Source organism: Dermacentor silvarum, chromosome 1 (assembly GCF_013339745.2).
Source record: "Dermacentor silvarum isolate Dsil-2018 chromosome 1, BIME_Dsil_1.4, whole genome shotgun sequence".
In the NCBI taxonomy this organism is placed as follows: domain Eukaryota; kingdom Metazoa; phylum Arthropoda; class Arachnida; order Ixodida; family Ixodidae; genus Dermacentor; species Dermacentor silvarum.
In genome coordinates this window covers 156,677,224-156,703,797 of record NC_051154.1, presented here as the reverse complement: position 1 = coordinate 156,703,797, position 26,574 = coordinate 156,677,224, and the positions used below count along the sequence as shown (strand labels likewise).

At 48.8% G+C, this 26,574-nt stretch overlaps 1 protein-coding gene across 1 annotated transcript; it reads right to left on the bottom strand.

The window, feature by feature from the left end:
- Window positions 1-7,546: 7,546 nt before the first annotated feature.
- Window positions 7,547-21,237, bottom strand: LOC119436272 (uncharacterized). The gene is made up of 3 exons (XM_037703071.2): window positions 21,079-21,237; window positions 8,314-8,752; window positions 7,547-7,636 (listed from the first exon to the last, which is right to left on the bottom strand). The coding sequence occupies exons 1-3, from the start codon at window positions 21,085-21,087 to the stop codon at window positions 7,590-7,592; spliced, it is 495 nt and encodes a 164-aa protein (XP_037558999.1). The 5' UTR covers window positions 21,088-21,237; the 3' UTR covers window positions 7,547-7,589.
- Window positions 21,238-26,574: the final 5,337 nt, after the last annotated feature.

Genomic DNA, 26,574 nt, shown 5'->3' with positions numbered 1-26,574 from the left:
AGATAATGCACAACGCCTTCTCGAGTTGCGCATTCAGAAACCCAACGAAAGTGTCTCCATGTTTGCCGAGGACTTGTCTCGTTTGTTTCGCCGCGCGGATCCCAACATGCCTGATTCGAAGAAGCTGAGCTATCTCATGCGCGGCGTCACAGAACAGCTATTCGCTGGTCTCGTGCGAAAACCGCCTACAACAGTGGAAGAATTTATTAAGGAAGCCACAGCAATTGAGCGGGCGCTCCAGCAGCGTAGCCGGCAATACGAACGCCTAACTAACGATGCACCTGCAGGAGCCGCAGTTCTGGCAGTGACCGACGAGACCTCGCTGCGTCAACTGATCAGAGACATTGTGCGCGAGGAGATTGCGAAGCAAACTGCGACACCGAAGGAGTTTACTGTTGCTTCGGTCGCTGAAGTTGTCCGCCAAGAAATCCGGCAAGCATTTGCATCTCCTGAGCCACTCCCTGAACCGTGTCCCGAGCCACGCTTCGAGCCACGCTACGAGCCACGTGCATATAGCTACGCAGACGCTGTCCGTCGCCCTCTTTCTACCGTGCCAGTACAGCAGTACCACCAGCAGCCACCTACTGCTGCCTGGATAGGGAGTTGTTGCTGGTCGGCCGAAGTGAACGGACGTGCCGGCGGCGTGCTCCGCAACCACCGAAACGCCGCGACCTTCACCAGCCGCCCTTGCCCGGGCCTTTTTCGCCGGGAGTTGTATGGGAAGCGGCCTTCTCACCGTTTCCCACGGATCGTCGTCTTCGGCCACTTCAAGTTTTGAAGCGGTGACCGCCTCGCTAGCCCTACCCTACCACTGCTGCGTGCCGGCATGGCTGACGAGACGCCGACGTCAGATCCCACTTCCACTCCAACCCCTATCGAGTTGGATGAGCCTGAAGGAGAATGGACAACGCCCGGAAATGTCCGAAAGCCTCGACTTGCTGCCCGCCCAAGTTTTGACCTCCATGCGGTTTGTGTCCACCTGCCAGCGTTACCTTCCGCCACCTCCGCCCAGCTGCTGGACATTCTCCCAGCTTTCATACGAGCAGCAAAGCTCCCGGCGCATACTTGTGCCGACGTTTCAGTCCATCTACGCAATCGCAACCGCCTCGCCATACTCAAGACCCACCACATCGAACTCGCCAGCCGCCTTCTCAGCGTTGAGAGCATCGTGCTCGCTGGCCGCATATATGCCGTAGCTCCATACCTCGCAGCTCCAACCAACTCGTGCCGCGGGGTTATCCACGGAATTGCCCCTGACGCTACCCAAGAAGAACTTCTGCGTGATTTAGACAGCTATCAAGCCGACATCCTACTGGCCCGCCGCATGGGAAATACGAACTCCGCCCTGATCACTTTCGCCGGCATGCACGTTCCATTTTCCGTGTACTACCAACGACTCGAATTCCGCTGCCGTCCCCATAAGCCCCGGGCCCATCATTGCACTATCTGCCTGCAATATGAACATCGCACGTGTGCCTGCCCCGGAAACCAGCGCCTGTGCCCCACTTGTTCCACACCCATCAGCCAGCCTGATGAACCACATTCCTGCTCACCATGGTGTCTTCATTGTCAAGGCCATCACACTCCCTTTGCAGAAATATGCCCAGTTCGGATGCAACGGGATGAAGCCTGCGCCAACGCGGCCAAGAAGCAGCGCCTCCTACACAGACAGCAGTGGAAGAGTCTGAACACGTCACAACCCCCAGTAAAACCCTCCAGTCCCTCATCTATACCCAAGGTGCGCGCCTCGTCAAGCCTACTGCCTACACATGCCCAGTGGGGGGCCAGCACCCGCGTCTGACCCAGGTGTCACCAACCCCTGTGATTCAACCAGCACCGAGTGCACAACCGAAGCCTGCGGAATACCACACGCCTGCTCCGGTGAAGCAAGATTCACCCCTGCAGAAACCTGTACACCAGGTAAGGTCGCCGACGACTCCCGCACCCGCACCCACAACATCCCCCTCTCCCTGCCGCGTTGAACAGCTGGAGCTGGGGCTGACGGAGCTTACCTCTCGCGTAACCGCACTGACATCCCTCGTTGAGATGCAACAAAAACGTATCGAGGCACAAGACCAACGTACTTCCAACCTCGAGACGCTCATTTCAAACCTCACACAGTCCCTTGACAATCTGAACTCCACCATAAACAAAGCATTTAATGACGCCCCAGGCCCTATGGAAGACAAGAACCACCCCTTCAAGCGCACCCACCCCATACCCGCTGCGTCAGTAGGCCTAGCCCCCAAAATTAAGCCCGCCACCCTTCTCGCTCCACCTAACCCTTCCAATAACAAGCATCATGGCGATCACAATAATTCAGTGGAACTGCCGTAGCCTCTCCACAAACCGCACCCCCTTACAGCAATGGCTCCTTACGCAAACCACACTACCTCACTTTATCCTACTACAAGAAACAAGGCATACCAAAAACATCCCAGGCTACCGAGCTCTGCACGCCGACCCCGCCGCGCCGCTGTCTTCCATTTATATTCGCCGGGATATCGCTTATGAAGTGGAAGATGTTCCATCCACGTTACTTCCATATGTAACAGCCATTTCGTATTACCCAGACCCCCCGAACCCACCTCTCACACTTGTGAACGTCTATAATCCCCCAAATTCTACCACAATTCTCTCTCCTCTCTTTCATTTTCTTCGATCCTTTCCAAAACACCGTGACATTATTCTTGGCGGAGACTTCAATGCCCCAAATACCATCTGGGGTTACCCAAACACTCTGCGCCCTGGCCGCCTTCTTCACGCACACACTATGCAGCACTCATATACACTCATCAATACACCAGACACACCCACACGAGACGGAAACGCAAAACAACGTCATACAACGCCTGACCTCACCTTTCACCATGGCCACAATCCTCCAGAGACTTGGCAAGTCCTTCCGGACACCCTCCTATCCGACCATCACATAATTGAAATTAAACTGACACTCACTCACAAACCCAAAAAACGCATCACCCAGACCAACTGGCACCTCTTTCGTCGCCTGCGAGTCCAGGAGTCAACTCCCAACTATGATGTGTGGGTGGACTCGCTACGGCGAACGCGGTCGCAGACCACCACCACTACAGAAGCTAACCCCCCGTCGGACCACGCTGACCCACACCTCATGCGTCTCTGGAGACGCCGTAAACGCCTCCTTAGTCGCATCCGCACCCAACCTAACAACATCCAGCTTAGACATACATTAGACATACTCAACACTGACATACTAACTCACTGCTCCATCCTTGAGACAACAAATTGGAATCGCATATGCGATTCTATCAACTCTTCCCTCCAGACTAAATCAGCCTGGTTGATCCTCCGGTCCCTCCTTGGCCCTCAACCTGCTCCTCTCCCCACAATCCAAAAGCATCTCTCCGAGCATGGTGCTACTTCCCTCCTTCAACAGGTCACGGATATATACATCCCTCCTCCACTTCCTTCCCTGTACCCTGAGTACACAGGGCCTTCCAATAGCGGTTTGGACAGCCCCTTCACTCTGCCGGACCTAGAACGAGCTTTGGCTCAAAACAAAACTGGTACCACTCCGGGTGCGGACCACATCACTTACTCTCTGTTGAAGAACATGCCTGATTCGGATAAAGAATTTCTTTTAAACAAAATAAATGAACACTGGGCCAACGGCACTCTTCCCGATGAATGGACCTCTTCCATCATTACTCTAATACCAAAGCCCGGCAAGCCCGCCACACTCTCCAACCTGCGACCCATTTCACTTACTTCCTGTGTCGGGAAAACCATGGAACGCATGGTACTCGCACGTCTTACGGATCTTCTCGACGATACTCACTTCCTTCCGCACAATCAGATTGGTTTCCGCCCCCACATGTCTACTCAAGACCTCTTTCTCCTTCTCCAGGAAACTTTCTTTCAACCTTCGAGGTGTCAAGTTCACGCACTTGTCACTGTGGACGTGCGCAAGGCCTTCGATACCTTACTTCATGACGCTATCCTCTCCCCCCTCGAAGACACCGGCTGTGGATCCCGACTCTACTGTTACGTTTCTTCTTTTCTCCGCTCTCGACAAGCTCAGTTCCGACTCGGGACCACGTTGTCCCCGCCCATCGCGCTCACCCGCGGAACACCTCAAGGTGCTGTGCTCTCTCCAACCCTCTTTAATCTCGGGCTAGCCCCTCTCGCAAAATCCTTGTCGGAGATTCCGCACCTACAGTCAATTCTCTATGCTGATGATATAACCCTTTGGTGTACTCACGGCTCACCGGGGGAGGTGGAATTCACATTACAATCCGGCCTCAACCTCATTTCCGAATTCCTTTCCCGCTCTGGTATGCAAGCAGCTCCAGAGAAATCTGAGCTGCTGCTCCTTTCCGCTACAAAGTACCAACGGTCTGTAAACCCCCTCCTTAATCTCACTCTCGCCGGTACTCCCATCCCCCGCACGTCATCCTGCCGGGTTTTAGGCTTTCCCCTCCAAGACCACTCTTTCAGCCGCGCAATACAGTCCACGATCACCACCTGCCACCAAGTAACTCACTTAGTCCGACGAGTGGTCAGGCGGCGCGGCGGTCTCGACGAATGCAGAGCCAATCAACTTGTAACAGCTTTTGCCTTGAACAAAATCCTTTATTCCCTGCCATACTGCACACTTACGCAGACGCAAATGCATCGCATTCAATCGGCTTTAAACACTCTCTATAAAGCTGCCCTACATCTTCCGACACACGCATCCACAGCCAAACTATACGCAACAGGCTTATTTCTTCCCCTTGCAGAGCTCTTGTGCCTCCATAGGGATCGACAACTTGGCCGCCTATCCAGCTCTGCGCAGGGTCATTGGCTACTGCAGCGGGCTGGCATCCGGCCCATTGACTTTCCTCTGTACACTCCTCAACGACCTCTTCCCAGCAATCTCCGCTGTGCCCCTATTCCCTCTAATATGACCCCACATCTTCATGAGGGACGACGACAAGCCCGCGCTCACTTCCACGACCCTTTTCCACCGGACACTTTCACATGCTACGTCGACGCAGCGTATTACCAAACTCATGGCTCCACTGCTTGTGTGACAATGCCGACCCCCCTTGGCATTCCCATCACTTCCACCGCTGGCCCCTTCTCACTTCCTACTTCTTCTCTATCCCTTGAATTGGCCGCGATCGTTCACGCAACGCACGAACTAACCCTTCTTCCTCCCTCTCCTCGGTATCGCATTTGCTCGGACTCCATGGCGGCAATCAGGGCTCTTCGCGACAACAGACTTCCCGATAATCTTCATGACGACCTTTCTGACGCTCTCTCCCTTCTCTCCCCTGCTTTGGTCACTGTGGTGTGGGTGCCAGGTCATGCGGGGATTATCGGCAATAAGCTCGCTCATGAGCTTGCCCGCGAGATTAATAGCCGGGCGCCGACGATCCCCTGGCCTTGCCCGCCCATAGCGGACGAGGCACACTTTTATAAGAAAACTCTGAAGCAGCACTACAAACACCTCCGGCATTCATTGCAGACGCTTCCGCCACCACACCCTCGTCTCTCCACTGCCCAAGTACGCACCCTCAGGGCCATCCAGCTCAACACCTTGATCACTCCAGCACGCCTATACCTTTATCGTTACCGCTCAGACCCCTCATGTCCCAACTGCCCCTCTACGTACGCAAATGTAGAGCACATCCTTTTCTCTTGCCCCGCAGCCCTACAATCCCCTCACTACCCTAACCCCCCACCTCCCCACTGGCGGGTGTGGTTGGCGTCGGCGGCCTTCGCCGACCAGCTGGCCATGGTCCTCCTGGCGGAGGAATATCTATAGGTCTTAGTCTGACCTCGAATAAAGTCTTTTCTCTCTCTCTGCCTGGATACAGAGAGAGCATTTCAGGCGACCCCAGCTTCGCAGGACCGACGTATGGCGCACTGCTGATCGCCGACCATTGTGTTTTCACTGTGGCGAACCAGGGCACATTTATCGTTTTTGCCCTCATCGCCAGGGTGGCATCCAGGAAATGTCACCTGCTACTCCGCGACAGTTTCCAGAGAGAAATCCACGCTTCAACGGCAGTATCACTCGGGAACAAGGCAGCTCAGCTAATCTCCGGTCGCGCTCGCCGTCCCCGTTACGCTATTCTTCGCCGGACCGTCGCAGTTTCGCCGACGTGGTAAGAGGCCGCTCTCCAAGCCCACGTCGGGGAAACTGAAATCAGCGACCTCCGGGGGGAAGGTTGCAAGTCGTCGAACCACCGAAAATCCCCCATTATTACTGAGCAAGGAGCAGAGCAACCCGGAGAAAAGGAACACCGACGAATTTGTAAGTGCCGACCTACTCTTAACGATTGATGGACACGACGTGACAGCTTTGGTTGATACTGGCGCAGACTTTTCGATAATGAGTGAGCAGTTGGCAGACCGGCTTAAGAAAGTCAAAACGCAATGGACGGGCCCTCATATTCGAAATGCCGGTGGCCAGATAATGACACCTACAGGAAAATGTACTGCACGACTCCAGATAGGAAATACAGCTTTTGTCGCCTCTTTTATGATTTTAAATGAGTGCTGCAGATCACTCATCCTTGGAATGGACTTCTTGCGGGAGTACGGCGCCGTGGTTAACATACGGGATGGCGAGATAACCTTATCGAACAGTATAGACACGAGTCACGACGACGAGCGCCAACGTACATCGTTACGTGTCGCCGACGACGACGTCTGCATACCACCACTATCATGCAGTCTTGTCTCCGTCAGTTGCGGAGAACAGTTTAACAAGGACGGTGTAGCCGAACAATTAACTGCACTTCTGTTCCATCAAGGTGTTGCTATCGCTCGGGGTATCGTCAGCCTAATCGGTGGTCGCACAGAGGTACTACTGACAAATTTTACTAATGAACGCCGGCACATCAGTAAAGGCACCGCTGCGGCATACTTTGACGAAATTGACCACGTTAAATACTGCTTTGCTGTCAAAGAGGAATCAATCACCGATACGATGCCACATGCACCCGTCGTCGACGTTGACCCAGGTTTAGCGCCGCAACAGAAACAAAGTCTCAGGGAACTGCTTGACCATTTTAAGGACTGCTTCTCTACAACGTCCCGAGCGCGTCGAACACCACTGACGAAACACCGCATTATTACGGAGGAAACAGCAATACCCAGCACCTCCACCAGTGTCACGGCTCACTGGAGACAAGAGCGAAGAGCGGTGTTTAATTGAGGCAATGAGGACAAAGCGCTCAGTTCAAACTTCTTCTCTAGCACCTCGCTTGCAAGCTCGAGGTCGTCGTCTTTGTCGTCAGCGTGGTTGGGCACAGATAGCGTCGCGGCAATATATACACTTCTCCCTTCACTTTGCTGAGTGCTTGATGCTTGCTTCACCTCCTCCGCGGGTCGGCCCGGCATTGCACAACCTCCGGGATCCGGCCCACATTTTTGGTCACGGACACCAGACAAGAAAAATGCCGACCAACTAGAGGCTAACAGCTTCACTGTAAAATATGGATATGTAGCATGCAGTAGCTGGTTTGAGTAACTTGTGGTAACCATTCACAAAAACGAAGAAACAAGAAACTTAGGGGATCTGAAGGAGAACTCCTTTATTGGCTCCATTTGAGCTAAAATCTGAATCCAGGGGGAAAGAAGCGCCACAGATCCATTGTTGCTGAAAGAGACAATTGCATAGCGTGATTGGAAACACAAACTTTTAATCAAAAATACAGAAACCACTCCGAATACGCGTCGAATTCGAATCTAACTTTCAAGTGCAAAATACTCGCAGAAAACACATGGTCAAGAGCATACCCTGTATAAAGCTACGGAAAGAGCAGCACAGAAAAAAGAACAAAAAAGAAAAGAAAAAAAAAGCAGCTCGCACTTCTTGGCAAGGACATGTTATGTGGTATGACAGCTACTTCCGAAATTGCAACATTAAAGAGTAAACTGAACAATAATGCTCTGGTGGTCCGGGATGTGTGGCTAGCACGGCTTGTCGCGAAGTTAGAGTTTCCTTCCTTTCCAATTCTTTGGTGCTTTACAGAAGGCGTTTGGAAGGCGAGAGAAATGCAAGGAGTTTGAGAAGAGCCCAACAGAAGAATGGTTTGGGATACAGAGTGGGCAATGGTTCCTGTGTCGGAGTGAAAAAAAAAAAAAGAAAAAACATTCACGGAGGAGAGTTCAGGAGAAGTCCTCGTTCCACAGTGCAGGCTTCAAGGCATGTGAGGGGGAGGAGGAGACACAGGACACCCAGAGTGTGTTGAAGACAGAGTCGATGGGGAGGTACAGTGGAAGAGTGTCCGGAGGGGACTCGGGAGGCAAGAGCGAGTGCTTAATTTTTCCTACGGTTGGCGCCGAATCCGGGGAAGTTGCCACCGAAGCCGGGCACGTTGCCTCCGAAACCGGGAAGGTTTCCGAAACTGGGCAGGTTGCCGAAGCCTGATCGTCCAGACAGGAAGTCGTCGTCACTGCCGGCTCCGAAGCTACCTTGAGGCATGGGGAAGGTGGGGGCTGGGCCCTTCAGCTTGCTGTCCTTGGGGTCGATGAAGCGGCGCTGTCCGTTGCGGTCCACGGTGTAGTGGCGGTCGTACTTCACGCCCGTGTTGTCTGCGTAGCCGCTACGGCCACTGATGAATCCATCGGTGTCCGCGGCCTCCTGGTTGAAGGTGCTGTGGCCCCACGAGCTGCTCTCCATGTGAGTGGTCGAACCATCAGGGTTCTTGACCACTCGGCGCTCGACGATTTGCGCGACGGATAATCCAACCAGCGCGGCTGCGACCAGCAACTGTAATTAAAAAGAAGAGGCGCTCGCCGTTAGGAGGTTTCAAATCGCTAAGAAAGTAACACTGCATGTTCATATATATGTGCCACGGAACATCGCTAAGAAGTTGAAAAATAAAAGAAGGGAGAGCTTCACGCAAGTGAACCCAGCTGTGTGGGTTGCAGCCAGTCATCTTTCCCAAGACTTGAGTAGCTGTACGCATAAATAAATGTTTTGTCAAGATTACGTATAAAATGTTTAATTAGCCGCTTAGTCTTCGAGGTGCAAATGAGAAATTTGCTGGTGAAGTTGAAAAACGCTTGAATGAAGCAATTCTGGTGAGCTTCACCTGGAACATTTAAATTGTTTAGGTGTTGAAAGTAAAACCTCAAAAGGCAGACGGAGCCACATGAAAACACCTCCGCTGCACTCAGTCTCACGTAAATTTTTGCCTTAAAACAAGAAGCGCGCAGAAGTTTGCTCATCAGCTGTATTCGGCGCGTGGGTGCATCATTAGGTGGCTGTCTACCTGTGATGCAAATGTTCATTAGAATAAACAATAAATGGACATCAAAACACAATGTACGCTTATCCTCTGCGCCACAAACATTGAAAGATATGCACTAACTAGCCCAACATCTTACCTTATATACTAAGCTCATTAGGCGGAATTTTCTGATTTGTCAGTTGCTTATTTTCCGCATTCATAACGGCGCTACACAGAGGTAGGACGTTGGAAACACTTTATTGGGTGCTTCTCGACCGGCCCATGAACTTTATAATTCGGATGTCAGCATTATATCACTAAGTAAATATATCGTTGAATAATTGTTGAAACACAAATTTTTTAGGTTTAGTTGGCGTTCAAGTTACATGCGCTGTATTGCTAAAGTTACGCCGCCAACTTAGAGGCATAAGTAGCGTCCCTGGTAAGGACGGAATAGTTCGCCAGGAATGGTTCGTTCGTACAGACGATGGGCGGTTGTTATTGAGCAGGCGGACGTGTGGCAGCTGATCATAAACAGACAATGTCTGCGTAGAGCTTTCTCTATGCCTTTCGTTACCTTTTCGCTCTCTCTCTACTTTCAATGACGGGGCACCGATTGCTTTCGTGCTTGAAGAACGCCAGGCATATCGATAGATGTCCGCTTTGTACAATGGAAGTCCCTGTAACCAAAGGTCTACAGAATAGTCACAAATGTTATGCTTTGTTACAATGCTTCTCTCGAGGAAATGGCGATAGAAAGCGCCAGAGCGTGAAATAATTAACACAATAGGCGGAAAGTCTGCGTCTGCCTGTCTACGATTTCTGTTTTCTAGTCCTCAGCTTACACAACCCCACGGAAATGGTCTGGCGATAGCGTCAAGCCGAGTGAGCGAATGAACGAACAAATGAGGAAGCCTGAATAGAATTAGTTGTCAAGGCTAAGCGCACGCTGTGGCGAAATGCTTGCCGAAGAACAAAATTGGAATGATTCACGCGGCAGCTGCCGGGCGTTCGGAAAAGACCCGCGCCTCAAGACGTGTTTTCGTGGAGAGTGAAGAAAGCGGGAAAGAGTGATAGAAAGACAGACAGGGTGATCGAGAGAGAGAAAACGGAGTCAAGTGGAAGGCTCAACAACGCCCGTCGCGGCTAGGCTAGGCCTAATTGTCTCGCTTGCGCTGCCAATGGGCGTCGCAATTGCCGCTGTGCCGTAAACGCACGCTAAGCGGTGGTGATCACCAGACGCCGATTATAGAATCTCGCGAGGTTCTGAGCACCTGACAGCTTGTTTTTGCTTTTGACCTCGACTATGTTTGCATGGTACACGCTTCTCGCGCAGGCCCACACTTCAGAAACATCCTTAAGAGGCGCGATCGGTTGGGACATAGAGAATAAGGCTACTGAAGCAAGGAAACTTGGGAGAGGGAAGAAATAACTACTGACTTTTTCTTCAGGAGACCAATCGCGGCAAGTAGATACACTTGGTGAAGAGGCCAAAAGAGGTGCCAGTTCTGCTTCTGTGACTTGACTGCATTTACTTTATAGGCTCGTTGTTGTAGTTAAAGATAAACACCAACAAAAAGAATATCGCTGTTATGTAAAGTTTAAACGTCCCCTCGCACAACGAACTGGTCGTGCGGTGCACGACAGGCCATAGCTGAAATGATTACGGGTGTGCGAATATTCGAAACTTTCGAATAACAAGTCGAATAGTGTCCTATTCGATTCTAACAAAAATTTTAACAAAAAAAAAAAAAAGGTTAGAGGAGGCACCGGAAAAGGTCACTCGTCATAAGACCTGACGGATTTGTGGATAAAGGAGTGTATTCCTGACTCCTGGAAAACAGTTCGCGCGGTGCCTCTATTGAAGCCTGGTAAAACTCCCTTTACTGTTGAACAATTCCGTCCTGAAAGTCTGCCGAGCAGTTTATGTCACGTCAGGGAAAAATTATGGACATCACGCTTGAATGGGGGTGGCTACGCACGAAATTTATTATTCTGACACCATGGTAGGATTCTATGCGTGGTGGTGCTCTATGGATGTAATTTTAGGCAATGTTGGCCACGCTGAACATGAATGAACAAGGGGCAGCTTGACAATAGCGGTGTTCTTTAAATCTGCAGTGTCAGTAGACTCCGTAAGTTAAATTCCTGTATTGTGACGCTAATTATAATATAGTATATGTGGACGAACGCGCTAGATCTCTGATGTATTGAGTAGTGGAATAGTAATTGTTCCAAAGAGTTAAGAAAAAAGTTCTCATCATAATCTCAGTCAGGGAGTCCCACAGGGCAGTGGGCAGAATTCGTTTCTTTTTACCTGTGACATGGCGGAGCTATAGCGGAGAGTAACTATATGCTGATGATGGTTGTATCTGGGCCTCTAGTCCCATGCGTCAGTCTTCTCCAGTCACCCTTACAGGAAGGTCTGAACAATGCCAAAAATTTCTTAGAAGAAAGAGGAATGGAACTGTCCCACACTAAGACAGCTGTGCTACCTTTCCATAGATGACATGTACAGGATTTGCAATTGCGCCTTCAGGAGCAACATGTGCACATAGTAAGAGAATACTTTTTTTGTGTGTGTGGTATAGAAGACAAACAACTTTTTGGGATTTCTCATCATCAAACGTTTGAGCATGCGATGAACACAACCATAAATGATTCACGTTGCTTTGCCGGCACGGCATGGGGAGGCTCATCACTGCTAAAGGTGCAAAACGTCCTTATAAAACAAAAGATTACTTACTCTTCACCAGTTATGCATGTGCCGTACAGCAGATTGCCTGATGAACGACTTCTGCGCTTGATAGCTAGGAGCCTTTCACTAGGTTTGGACATCTCTCGCGCGACTTCGAGTGCTTTAGTATTTACACATGCATGTCACCTTCTAGCTTCAATTTTGACGATGGTGGAAGCCTACAGAAACATTCTTTTTTCGCGTTTCGGTGCATCATGAAAGAGATCCGCTAGATATTGCCCTTAATAAAGAGGAAGGTCTCACATACATATGTTGATTCAAAAACACAAAGATCTACCAACCCTTCGAATGGTCATTCCATCCATTTGGAAAGAGTCGCGGGCAAAATCCAACGCTTCCAAGGATGTGCTCTCCTTCTCTGTGCGCGGTAACGGTGTCCGAAGAAAGCGCCTTGCTCGCACCAGTGAAATCGGGCAAGGCCACTCGGCTCAATCCCTCACCCCTTCCTGCCCTCGCCCCGGCGTGGTAACATGCTCTGCCCACTTCATGTGATTTCCGCGAAGGGAGCGCAGAGCGCAGGCCGCTTCTACGAACATGTCAAATACGAGAAATACCGCGATCGAGCTGCTGTTCCATCCGCCTCAATCGTACGCACCCTTCCCTACGTGGAATGAGTGAGCCCGTTATACCTTCGACGCAGGAAACCGGACACAATAGTGGTGCTTACACGCGAAGGGGCTTTTTCCGGCACCGACTATCGCGATACGATGGACAAAATTGAGCCAAGCGAGCGTGCGACGGGTTATGTTCTGCGGATAATGCCGATCACCGATTTACTCGCCCTTGGGTGGTTTATTTTACTGTACGAGCAAGGAGCTTCTGATGCACCGTCAGCCATCTATAGCAGCTAACACTAATAGCCTGCCAAACACTGATTGCACGATATACCCGAATCCCGTCTGTTAAAGAGAATCAGATGCGCCACGACACTTCGGTTCGACCATATGGCTGCGTTGGCTCCAAGAGCCGTGGATGATCTGATGTGACATCGTTAAAGTGCTAGTGGCGGTTTGAGTGTGTACACGCAACTGTATATAGTACGGAGAGTTGTGGTAGTCGCAAGAACACGCCGTCCTGCCGCACCGCCCTTCAATGTACGAAGGAAGAGCGAAACCCCCTCGACTAAGGATCAGCCCCGGCTAGAGACATACCCAGAAAGAGCATTCGATGGTCAGTAACGGCGAATAATGTTGGGCATTGGGGAACGCACAATCCAAAACATTTCTGGCTCCGCGTTGCTGCAGGACGAGTTTCTTGCGTGTACGAATCGCTCATCACTCGCACCTGTGTGGAGAAGTATGAGCCCTGGAGCTCATACTTCTCCATGCGTGTGGGTTCCACGCGATGGCCCCGCTTTCCTGCTGGGCCAAAACAAGCATAAATCGACGGCGCAGACGTACCGCTTTGGCAAGCATTCCATCTCTTTTGCTCAACATGCTTCGATCACGCCCTTTGTTTCTTTACAGCAACCTTTCTTCGCCCTCCATGTTGGCGCCCCGGAATGCGCTTGTCCATACGCGATGCATCATTTGAAAGCACCTTCTGTGAAACGCCTACGCATATAGAACTGCCGAAACGTGAAAGTAGGAATCATCGACCTTTACCGTTCTTAATACGAAAAAAAAAAAACGTAAAAAAAGGCAGGCCATTGCTCGATATAATGCAGGCTGTTAGTCAAACTGGCTGTTTACCAATCAAATCACGACACTAGAATTAAACAAGAATAACATGTTGCCAGTTGCTTTATATTCTACAGGTTATTTGGCGTCCAGGTCGTATTACAGGATGTGAAAACTTGGAATGCTGATTTTTGCCAGAATAATTCACTCTAAACAAGAGAGGAGTGCTCGCTTACTCCCTTCTGCAGTTAACTGGAAAAAATATTTGTATATATATATATATATTGCCCGCCTACAAGAAAGTAATGAGCAGGATTTTGCCGTTCGATATATATAAATATTTTGTTTATCGTGTGTTGTTATAATGGTTCTTTATAGATAATGTTTTAACATAATGTTTTATGCTGTTTATTTTTTTTTTCACGATGCGGTTACGGCATGCCTCTTCAGTTTAAAACAAGCCCAACGAGCTCGACAGTAGCCACAATTTCTGTATTCCTTTTTTTTTAATTTTGACATCACACAGCATAAAAATACACAAAAAAGTTTACGTGCGTAACTACCAGCTGTCGTCCGTTATGTTAAATCGTATATGTAGATCGTGTTCTATCGTATACACGATAAAGATTGAAGATTGGTAAAGCGCCGCATACGCGCCCAGTAATAATCCCATTAGCGCAAACTATGGTATGGCTTACAAATTTTCCCACCTATATGCCATGTGAATCAGTTCAGTTATAGGTAAGGAAAGAACCGCGCTCTCCTTCGCTTGACACACGCAACAAGCGTATCTTCACAAAATATAATTCGTGGACCGTAGTTGCAAGGGACGTGGGCCGGAGTGGGTTTCAATGTATTTCTGGTATGTGTGTTTTAATGCTATGGGAATGGAGTGGCATACGTGACATACCATGAGTTGTCAGGCGACTCGCCGTGTGTACGTGAAAAGACACCGCTTTTATTTACCCTCTCCTAAATTCTCCACCATATTTCCTTGCATTGTGCGAAATAATCAAACGTACATAAAATCAGGCTAAGCTTCCTGTCTTTCATCTCATCTTTCTCTCTCTCATCAAAGAGAGCTTTAACATCCAGGATATGGACGTAAATTGTTCAGTCGCTATCTACGCGAAGCAGAGAAAGCGGTTATCGGCAGCTGACATATTTATTTTCTCATAGTAAACTTCAGTTTACCTATGGCATAGACTTCATATATGATAATTTCTCTGCCATTTCTTTTCCGCAAGGGTTTATAAGCACCTCAGCAGGATTGAAGCCCAAAAGATGTACAGCTTTAAAGTGGTAAGCGTCCTAGTAATGAATAGAAGCAGACTAGCCGGAAAGTTGTGTTTAATTATTAATCCCAATGGTTTGCTTTCTTCATGACCATTGCTAATGATGGCTTGCCTGCGTTGCCTCGAAGGACAAAAACGAGCTTTCTTTACACTTGAGCTCCTTTGTAGAAACCTGCATCAGTGGTCTAATATGTTGCTTGCCTCATGGTCCTTTACTAAAGTGCCTAACGGTTTTCTTTTGCGATAGGGCAAACGCGGGCTAGACTTGAAAGTTCGCAATGGGATCACGCTATGCCTGCGTCTAGCTGCAATCGCAGAGGCGAGATGAAAGGATGGGCGTATTGTACAGCGCTCGCGTGCTACTTCCAGGCGACGACACGTAAACCAAGGTTGCAAGCTTCCAAATCTGAATGTGACGAAGAATTAAAAAAAAAGGCGCTTGATAAGAATGTCCTGGAACTGCACCTCTACATTTCTGAAAGGGACGTCGATGGAAAAAGAAAAACCTGTTATCGCAGCAGCGCATGCGTCGGGCAAGCCGAGGGAGGAAAAGGAAAGCGACTCGCCTGAAGGGCTACAAAAATAGTCGAAGCGAGACAACAGCGAATCGGTAACGGCGTGACCAGAAAGAAGAAATATACAAAGAGCCCTACGAGGTTGGTGTCGCTGATGACGGCACGTAGCATCCCGGACGGACGCGTGGCCGCGCACTTCCTTTGCCGGAAAAGAGAAAAATCCTGCCGCCTCGCCGATTCGGAAATCCGTCGTTGTTTGTCTCAGGCTGAAGCGGGAAGACGAGCGGTACCTAGCATCGGCGCCTGCTTCGTTTTTTATTTGATTTATTTTTCCTTTCTTTCTTTCTTTATTATTTTTCATGTCGGGCGGCCTTCCTGTCGCTTCGACCACTTTGCGGCACAGAGCACGCACACCTTCGGGTGAACGCGCCAGCCGGCCTTCGCGTTTGTGCGTTTTAGTCTGCTCGGCCGGCTGCAGTGGGCATTGCCCCGAGAAGGATGAATGGGTCACCTACTGGTCAGCCTGCGTACATTTACAGCAGCAATTTGCGGTTCACTGTTGCTTCTGTATAGCAAGAACGTCGGCCTGGTCGGTGGCTGGAGCTCCGCCTACCCAAAGGACAGAATGTGACACACCGACAGCCACATCTCGAGCGCTCAGGCGTAAATAAGAGACGGCTTGACTCTGCGAGAGCCCGAACCCTACACATGGACACCATAAATCCCGTCACCAAGCTAGCCCGACGGAAATGCATGACGGTTCCGCCAATCGAACATGCTCTTGCATGGGGAAAACGTGGGGAGCGGGAAGGTACTCGTTTGACTGCACGCCCATGAAATTCTCAGCACTCTACTTTTGCACTTGTGCGGCCGTCAGCTTATGAGGACAGTCATGCATAACGCGTTGCTTTTCTGAGGCGTACGTTGCGGCTACTGAGAGCAGACTCTTGACAAAAGTTGTCTGGAGGCGAGGAACAGTCTGATTAATTAACTCAATATGTTTTGATCAACCTGTGACGTGTATGTTAGTATGTGTTAGTATTTATTAACCTACGGGGTTTTTTTCTTCTTATCGGTCATTGATGGGGCATCGGATGAAAAGCATGTTGCTGTGGCATGTTAGTGATCCTCTCAAAACTTAAAAGTGTACAAATGGAAAGTGAAGTGTTCCTGAATGCTTTGTGGTTTTATGAGTTATTGGCGACACAAAAAAAAGTGCAGGGGACATACAGAGCTTGACCAGATTGTACGAAGTATTTTAAGACATGTGCTGCAACAGGGTATTCAAAGAGAATGCCGATGTTATCGGTCCGATAAAACGGTGGATCTTATGAACGAATTTATATTTTCCTTATTACTTTATTTAAAAACTAAGAAAAAAAGGAGCAATCATCGTCTGCATACCTCAATAATAAAAAAAAAAGTTATTTAGCTGCACACCTGTTGAAAACACGAAATGCATGTACTACTCACCGTGTATAAGAAGTTTTTGCTCTCATAACTGCTCTTTGTTAACAGACTTTATTGCGCAGGCGATCAGGTGAAATTCAACTTGAATATTTAATGCACGTTGGCATCGCCAACGCGTACGTGTAACCACGTAGGTTGTACAAAGTTAGACGTAATAAGCATGTGCGTTTACTCTCCGTTCATTACCTCGAAGATCCTCTTAGTCGTCCTTCACAACACGTCCGCAACCTGTTTGGCAAGAGCTTTCCATCTCTGTGCGAACTAGTAGTCATTCTTAGAAAACAAGTTGGAAAAGCAGGCAGCGAGTTGCAGTTACGTGTTAAGCGTGCGAAGGAATGAGAGGTGCCCCCTATTCGAGGAGGAGGGGGAGGGATAAATAAACGAGAATGGTTTTGTCCTTGGAAAGCACTAGCCAGTCAGGCAACCCTTGCTCGTTAGAAATGCCCTGCCGAAGAGCCAGCCGTACGATGCGACGACGGCTGCGCTGAAACGAGCGAAACGGATAACTTAACCATGCGTGACACAACAGGGATGCTGCGCTCGAGATGTTACGATACAAAGTCAGCGGACCAAGAGGGGAAGAGAGTGAAGTGGAAGGGAGCTAAGTGTGGTGCTTAGCCGGGCGCAGGTGCTTTCGGCCCGAGCAGGACCCCACTGTATGGCCCGCCCCGGGCGGCGCTCCGGAGATTTTGTGCTCTCCTCTAAGTGCCGGGGGCTTTCCCCGAATTCGGCCGATGCACCTCCGGCGCCGACAGGAGGATTTTGTCTCTCTTTTGGTGGCAGACCAAACACCGGCCAGGTCTGTGACTGAGCCGGGTTTTTCCCGCCAATTTGCCACGCGCCAACGGGTCCCTCCTTTCCTCTTCAGCCAACCATCATGCTTCCTCCGCCAAGCGAAAACCGCTCTCCAAGGTCATTGGCTTCATCCGGCGGACGATGGGGTCCTTTGTTGACGTCGCTACTCGCCCCGTCGGCACAATTTGAAGCTGGCCCACGGCGCTGGCCGAGAGAGAAAAAGAGAATTTTTTCCAGCAGTCTACGGGCTTGCGGCGCGCCCGACTACGGCGCCGTGACGTTCTGTCCTAGGTGCGGCTATTTGCATAAATTGATGCGAGCTAGAATATAGTATTCTAAACAGTAGTATTATTCTGTCATGCGCTTTCGCCAGTGATTATGGAAGAAAATGTTTAACTGCCCATGCTGGAATGTCATTATCGGCTGTGGAGGGATATAAGTACCTTGCAGCTTAATTCCTTCTAATTGACGTATCTGAGCCAACAATAAAGCTAAAAGGTAACTGCAGTGGCCAGTGCGAGTAGCTGGTTCAAAACGCGAAATACGCGTCCTCTATCTGATGATCACAATCCTTCCGGTATACTACTGTTTTTGTACTAACTTACTTATCAATAAAATTGAATTGCATCGAGGGCCGGCCGCGTCTGACTGCTGTAGTGACACGTGTCATCAGGTTCCGATTTTATAAATCTCTGCTTGTAATTTCAGCTCTTGAATGGCCGGAGGACTGACATTCGTTTGGTGGGCTATCGCAGTGTGCCATCAGAGGGGCGGTGTTCAATTATCGAATGTTTTCGTGTCCTACACAGCGTGTAGCGACGTGGGCTCCACATTCGGCAACGAATTATTTCACTGCTTGCTCGCCCCACCCTTAGCATGTTCGTAGGTTTTCCAGACTGGACTGTTTATATGCACAGTGGCAGGTGCTAGCGTAGCTCACGTAGTCGCTTATAATACGGAGCTAAAAGTTTTACTCCACTGTATGTACATGCCAGCGGAATGTTCATCAAACAGATCTTAAAATTATTCATGGCCTACACAGCCTCGCTGAGCACCATCTTCTCATAAGTCGTCCAGAGGTGAAACTGAAGGAAGTACTCAATGTCTGTAAGAAGGCGAAGACCGTAGTTAAGTGTCGATGTCACCCGTCTATCAGACGGGTCTTATTTCAACGGTTTTTTGTAAGCGACAGACGACTAGTAGAATAGCGCTGATATATTTAAACTTCCGAGAGGAGCACACAGCCTTTCGCTTAAGCCGCGCGCGCTCTTGTGGGTCATGGCTCGGAAGCATACAAAGGACATACGGGTAAGTCCATTTAATTGTCTTGTGCCGGCAAAGAATGATATTTCTTAATAATAACATGACAAATAAAAAGGTAATAGAGACTTTCAGCGCCACATAGAAAACCCTCATTGTTACTTGGGATAGAAGAGAGGAAAGCAATCGACGGCAAGCTTACAATAATCGTGACGCACGTCGAATACAGTGCCTTTGTAGTCATTTATGTTTCTCTTCTGATTAGATTCATCCTGCAAAGCCGCCTTTGGATTCGGACACCACGCATATGAGGTTCAAAAAAGAGTCCGAATGTGATTTGTTCGATGTTCTTTTTTTTTTTGCGTTGTATTTTTCTAGCTGCGAGTATAGCATGTTGCAAAATTATTGTTTGTGTTTAGCTTTGCGGCCCACAAACCGGTGTTCTTATCGATGTATAGCCTTAAGGTCACTAAGCACGTACGACAGCGACTAATAAAAATGAAGTACAGTGTATTTTGGTTACGAGTTATGCCTTGTGGTGGCCGTCGCAGATTGCATTGGAAACGGCAGAAACAATAGAAAGTAAATAAAAAATTGATACAGAATCATGATGAAAAATGTACAATAAACCTGAGGCAAACTGGCCTCATATTATATTCTGCGGGGTGAAACTTCAGCTAGCGACACACAGAAGACGTTTGAAAACGGTTTCTCTTAAAACTATTTGCATCATCTGGCATCATTTGAATCGTGGTTCGCGAATGTGACACGTCAGGGCCAGCCACCATGACGCAAGGCGAATGCTACAGGTGCGTTGTGTGGGTAATAGAGGCTTCCTAGAAAACCAGGAACATGAAAGAGGGAAGTATCGAATAATGACTATTTTTCGACATGCCGGGTTGTGTACAAGATCCATTTTGTTTAATAATTCTTTTCGTATTCTTTCACTATTGAAAAGGCGCTATTTTGCCTGAGGGTGGGAACTCTCCTGCATGAAGTTATAAATTTTACATCGTCTGACGTTTATTAATTTTTGTTATCCCAGGTCTAGCTAAAAGCAGTAGGCATTGCCACTGAAGGGTGACAAACTCCTTCATTTTTTTTTTTTTTGATTTCGCAAATGAGGGGCGTGGTTGGGGATGAAAGGGGGTGGGGCGGGGGGAAGAATGGGTGTGAGGGAATCGCATTTCTGAACGCCGCTGACAATATTGCTGACCACTACTAAAATCCTCCAAAGCAAGAAAAGCAAGGCAATAGCCGGCTCGAGACATCCCCTGAAATTCAAAGGTTCTTGAAAGCAACCTCTGGAATAAAGTTGTGTCTACGCTATTGTCAATCATATTAGAACCTGACATCTCTGCTTCATAACACGTGCCTCATTGTGCCATTTACACCTTGTGTATTCTTCCTGTTTCCTTTTTTTTCCGGATCCTGGTGGCAGCGTTCTGCAAACCCAGCCAAGATGGTGACACTTGCGTGTTTTTGGCTGAAAGATAACTCCAGCAGAGTGTCTTCATCACCATATAAAGAACACTTCAGCAAGTGCCAAGAGGAAGTTGCTTATGTAGGTGCCAAATAACAACCCACGTAAGACAGCGTGATTTGCAATGTCATGCCTCTTTCGAACACTACGAGTTTAGGCACTTAGGCATTTCATACGTTCAAGCGTCGAGATGGACGAAAATGTTTCCTGCCTTATAACCGGGATATGTGTTTCCTCTCTCGTTAGGAAAAAAATGTATTAGCTATATATAGATATTTTTTGATCGCCAAGCGGAGTTTTTAGTTGGAGTGTCTACATCGAGCTTAGGGGCAAGGGGTGTAATTAGCGAGAAAACGCTGATAGCCACGGTGCAGTAGAGGGACATGCGAACTGGGTGGCGCACGACAGCCCTTACACGAGGTAGAGCTTCTAGCATCCTAATTGGCAACGCGCTCTCAAGCATCACTAAACCAGGATGAAAACACGCTTAGCACGTCCACAGCGCGCTCCTATTTCGAGCCACCGGCGTGTGCCGCGGCCACCTTCTGCAGCCCAACACGCGTCCCGTGGCGCTGCTCGGGGGCAGCGGCACGAGACGCCGGCGCTTCGCAGCGGATTGCGGCAGCCGCGGGAGCCGCGACGAAAGTTAAAGGAACCGGCGGACTCACCAGTTTCATGGCGCCTTTGTTTACAGCTGGTACTCCCGGTCTCGAGACAACGAATGGCAGAACAGCGTCGGGTCCTGAAGAGCAAGGGACGACTTTCAAGGTCTCCACCCTAGCCGCTTGGTTTTTATACCGGTTGCTGGTTGCCCCACCACTCCGACGGAAACGCGAGAGGGCGGCTCTCGGACGGGGCAAGAGGACAGATCTCCGGTCGTAGGAAAGGGCTGAAAAGAAAAAGGGTTTTCCCGCCGGTCTGACGCCTCTCTCGCCACCGATGCAGTTGCGATTGCACACCGGTGTGTATGTGAGCGTCTGTGTGCGTGCACGTGTGAGTCAAAACCCTCTCGTGACAGTATAGGCGACCGCGGCTTACTCGAGGGAAGGATGTGACGGGTGGGTGGATAAGCTGCCCGGCCGGTGCCGCCACTGGCCCGATAAGGTGGCCCCCCGCTGCCCTTGCTGGGGTGGTGCACGTGACCGAACACCAAATGAAAACCTTCATCGATGAGCTCTGAAAGCGCAATGAATACCAAAAATGGGTCACTTTTGATTGCGTCTATGTCTTCAATACCGGCCTGAAAACCGAAACACTGAACTCGCCCTTCGCGTTTGTCGCAGCTTTCATTGCTTTATTATCTTTTGGGCATGGCCTTGTGGGGACGGGTAAATTTTTAAGCAAGACCATGTTTGTTTGGTTGGCAAGATAAACAACGCACGGCAGTGACACGATTTCGTGCTTGCCATTGAATTGTCAAAATAATTCTTTAAAAAAGGAGAAGTTACCTTCATATAGGTGCCTAAGTATCGTCATGGTAGGGCGAGTAACGCGTCAAGTGTCAGATGTGGCTGGTCGGTACTATAGTCATGGAAGCTTTTAAGGGTGTTACGCGGCTAAGTAAGGCGGTATATAAAAAAAAAAAAAACAGAAAGAAGCATTCGCCAGCTCAGCAGGCATAAGTCAAGAACAGCGCCATCTGAGAGGGAATTCCTTAAGGTCCAGGAAATTTTCAAAGGAAATCTTTAGCTAACGCTAGAGTGTTAACAGAGAACAACCCGGTCTTCAGTAGTTTTGCATAAATTCTATTAAAAATTTTCCGAAGGCTACCCGCCGGCTGCCGGTGTGCCCGCTCACCCACTCTACGAAGGCTTACCCGACATTTGTTCGTTACTACTGCGCTTTAGAGTTTAAGCACATATACATTTTGGTACTAACCAGCACCTGAGCAAGGTGTTCCCAGTCCCTGTAAAGTTTAATCTCTATGCGTCGCTTTGCCTGCATGTGGCGAGGTCGCGATGGTTGGAAATTTCCCGCACGCACAGAAGACGTGGCATGCCAGCAGGACAGAGTAGAGGAATGCCATGGCTATGAATGACCTCAAACAGTTGACGCCGTAAAAGAAGTGCGAAGACGTAAGCGCTCTCATTAACAATGTACAAGAGCAGATCGTAGCCAAGCAACGCCATGCCTTTGAGCAAGAAATTATTCAAAATGTGCGTGTATGGAACATAAGAAATCATGACGTAGTCATGAGAAAAATTTCTATCATCACGCGTGTGGACTGCATGGTGACGCAATTGGCACTTGTTGCAAACTTGTCATGATAACAGAAAAACAGGAGTCCCCCCTGTCCAAGCACTAGGCCCGCATTCCTGAAAGACAGAAAGAAAGGGTAACAATCAAATATACACATTGCGGAAAGGAGAGGACAAAAGAAAAGATGCAAAGTCTGTTTCCTTATGTGTCTCTTTTTCGGGCTACTTTGTTATTCTGTATGGCTTATGTTTCTCTTTACCTAGCAGCTTATCATTTAATTCGTAATGGTTCTGCAAGTGCAGTGCTTCCCTTCCGCTAATTTTAAATCAGAGTTTCAAATTTAGCGAATTAGAGCGCTTAACTGGGTGCGTCATTAATGAATCGCCACAGATGGAAGGTGATATTCTCGACGTTACTTTTTGAGGTACGGCCTGTTTAATTTAGTGCATATGCGTTTGTTAATCTTTTTTTTTTGTAGCGCTTTAACAGAAAGCTGAATAATACCCCTCTTGCACTACTGAAACCTTATCAGGCTCTTTATACGTTCAGTTTTTTAGTGACCTATTAATCAGTGGCCAGAGACCCAGAGTGCACCCGCAAACTTGGAATTACCTAATTTTCCTGCCGCCTAATTGAGGTCGGAATTTGAATTGTTTGCCAGCAATGTGAAGCACCCAGCGGTTTCATTATTCTTATACGAGATCCCTCGCTGAAATTCAATTATCTGTGACCTGCTTCAATGGCATAGGAGCTCTGGTCTACGAAAGAGCGCTTCTCCTTGCTATTTTTGTGTTGGGTGCGGTTCTTCGAGCGCTGATTGCGTCGTTCCCTCGTAATACGATTAAGTGCGCGCTTCTATTCTGGTTTTTCTGCTTCGGAAATCCTACTCTTTGCCCTTTGTCATGCGCTGAGAGCGTAAGTACGCAATCGCTAAGTAATCGCAGAGGGGCTGTTTCTCATGATTGTGTATACCCGCGTTACTTTTGCAGGGTCGATATCCCGCGCGTACACGAGTCAGGAGACTCAAGACGCACAGGACCAGGAATGATGCACGCGCTTTCGCGAAGAACGCCTTCCGCCTGACATGCCTCACGCTCCCTGCGCGAGACCGCTTCCTGCGCGCATGTATTCATGAGTTGTACCGGACGCAGCGCAGGTTGCCGCGATAACACAACGGGCATAGACGCCGCGAAGGCTTCGCGCTGGTTGCGCAGCTCACGCAAAAGTCCTAGATTTTCCGTATTTCTTGAGAAAACCGTCATTAAAGGACTTTTTGTAAACAATAGGCTAGACGGGATGGAGTCTTCAATGTACAGAAACACTTGCTACTGAGAACGCAATATTTCTGGAGCGCGTTACGTGGCTGTGCAAAGAATATACGACGAGACGAGCCGCCAGTGTGTTGCAAGACGCATTTATTTCCGTGTATGCTTTACGAAGGCAGTTTTGACGTGTGAAGCATATGTGTGATCGACGGTTCATGCATTCACTTTCGCGTTGAACTGAATAAGACAAGGAAATATACTAGTGCAGAATAGCTGAGAGAAGAAGAACGTAAACTTTATTATCAAATCGGTAAGATTTGAGTCCGGCGTATTTTTAGTGGGTCTGGGCACCCGCCGCGGACGCGGTTCCGAGACCTTGTCTCGAAGCGGCTTCCTCGAGAGAAAAACTACTTGTTATGCTTTCGCGGAGCACGTGGCTGCAAATGGACAAATAATGAACTTACGTCGCAAGTTTCCAACGCAGTGCAGTCGCAAACCTCAATAATACAAAAACTCGACGGCCACGGGATAAAAGCGCGCGCACCGACTCCGCTCGGAAATGGCAACATGACTCCAAAGGTGCTGAACGCGGCGGCGTACGGCACTGCTGCTTCGCCTGGTCGTAAAGACGAAGGTAACGCATTTCAGGTACCACAAAAAAAAAAAACGTAATAATAAAGTAAATAAAGAACGAACTTTGACCATGACTTTGACGAAGTTAAAGTGCTACGCCGGAATTGAGCTCGCAATCCACCAATTTTTGTTTTCTTTCTAGAAAAAAGAAAGTGGAGCAGAAAGACGAGAACTCGGCACAGCCTGGTTGGCGTACTCACCTTAAACAAGCCGCGCAGAGACAGAACTAGAAGCACTGCGCAATCCACTTGCATGCTGCCGGCTCGCGTCCTGGCAGTTTCCGCAGCCGGACCATTTCGGTGCCGAACGTTTGCCGTCTAATGTCGGCACACTGTTTCATCATATTGGTTTTCATAGAAACGTGCTGCATGGAACCATTTTTGTTTCTCAAATGTAAGTGTAGTCTTACACTTTCCGAAAATTCATTTGCTCGTAGATCATTTAGCTTTGCATTTCGCGTGGATATGTCACAATAACTTTTGTGCACGTGCCATACCATTATTACATATATCGCTGCGTTTCCAGTACGCAGGAGAGCATGTCTCAGAAAAAATTGTGAACTTGATACTTCTGGGGAAATGCTTTGCAAAACTCAATGACTTAAAATGACTTTCTGGGGGCCTAGTTGGTGCATACTTGACACAATAAAATGGCGCTAGAAACAAACACAGCGAAAGAAAAGGCGCTTATCCCATGTCCCCCCCCCCCCCCCCCTACTTTTCTTCGTGCTGTGTTTGTTTTTATTGAGCATGAACAAAAATTAGTTGCGAGGACAAGAACAAGAAAAAAAAAGTGTGATATTTTTGTTGCATTACAGATTCTTGTTTTTTTTTCTGCCCGGTAACCACCCTTGGTAACCAAACTTGACCCATAGTTTTCTCCTTACAGAACATTGGCTTTACGCGTGATTACCTCAATGTTTTGATCTTTATTGCAGTTTATGTGCCGCATAGGTGGACACCATTCAAGTTAACATATGGAGTAATCAGAATGTAATTTTGTTTGCTGTGCACTACGCCAAAGAAGTGGCGATCGCTTGTAGAGCCCTACGCCACGACTGTCACCTCTTTCTTTTTTAAATAAGCAACGAAGATAAAAGAATTCCGCCTTAAACGTCATTAGCGCCATAGCTAATTGTTATTTTTCTCAAGCTAGCATTTTGTGCACGTATGTGTGTGTGTGGAGAAGGCTGATATTTGTTGCATAGGAGTAGCATGTAGCCAACGTTAGGCGAACACCCCCATGTGCGTAGCATCGATACATTTCGCGCGAAGTTTGTGCCGTACAAATCATACGCACGTGGTGTCGCCCACTTCCACATGCGTCACTGAACCTTCGCGATTCCGGCACTTTCCACCAGTCATTATTTCCGCCCCCTCTTTCCAGGGAGATGCCTCTCTTAATCGCCGCGGGAAGTGAGCCAGAAACCACGCTTTCTCCTTCTCCAACGGCTCTTTCCCGGCTGTTAGCAACAACAAAGAAGTGATTTCCTCTCTGTCTTCGCTGCTGAGGTCGCCAGAGAAGCTATTAAGCGAGCCAAAAAGAACGGAATGGCGACGTGAACACATTCTAGACGCGGGATCAAAGTAGGTGTCCCCGCCTGGTCACCGTGATTCGAGGGAAACAATGTTGCGCGTCTTAGGCGTCATACTGGAAATGCTGGAAACGGAGGCTCTGCCCTGGGATTTCCTGTCTACACCACGATGCCGGCTTCGGGGCACGTAAGGCCGACACGTGAGCTATGCAATGCGTGTTAAACAGCGCAAGTTAAAAGGAGAGAAAGAAAACAATAACAATGGCCGGAGCCGCACGGTAAGGTGAACTGCCAACATTAACGATGACATATAAGAGAGGAAAATACGGAACGTGTGGCTATATCGTTGCACGGGTGAAATAAGTACGCGGGTTCAAGCATAGAGGTACTCTGATTCATGCATTAATACAAACTGAGGGGCTTAGCCACTAGGCCACGGCCACGGGTCTGCTTTTCTTCGTGCAGCCTTGCTTGGGTTTCTAACACGTCAAGATCCCAAGCATGAGGTCATAATATACTCACAAATGTGATCG

Excerpts from the sequence above, each read along its gene's own strand:
- LOC119436272 (XM_037703071.2), bottom strand. Across the intron at positions 7,637-8,313 it reads CCCCGGATTCGGCGCCAACC|CAACAATGGATCTGTGGCGC; the intron begins GTAGGAAAAATT and ends TGTCTCTTTCAG.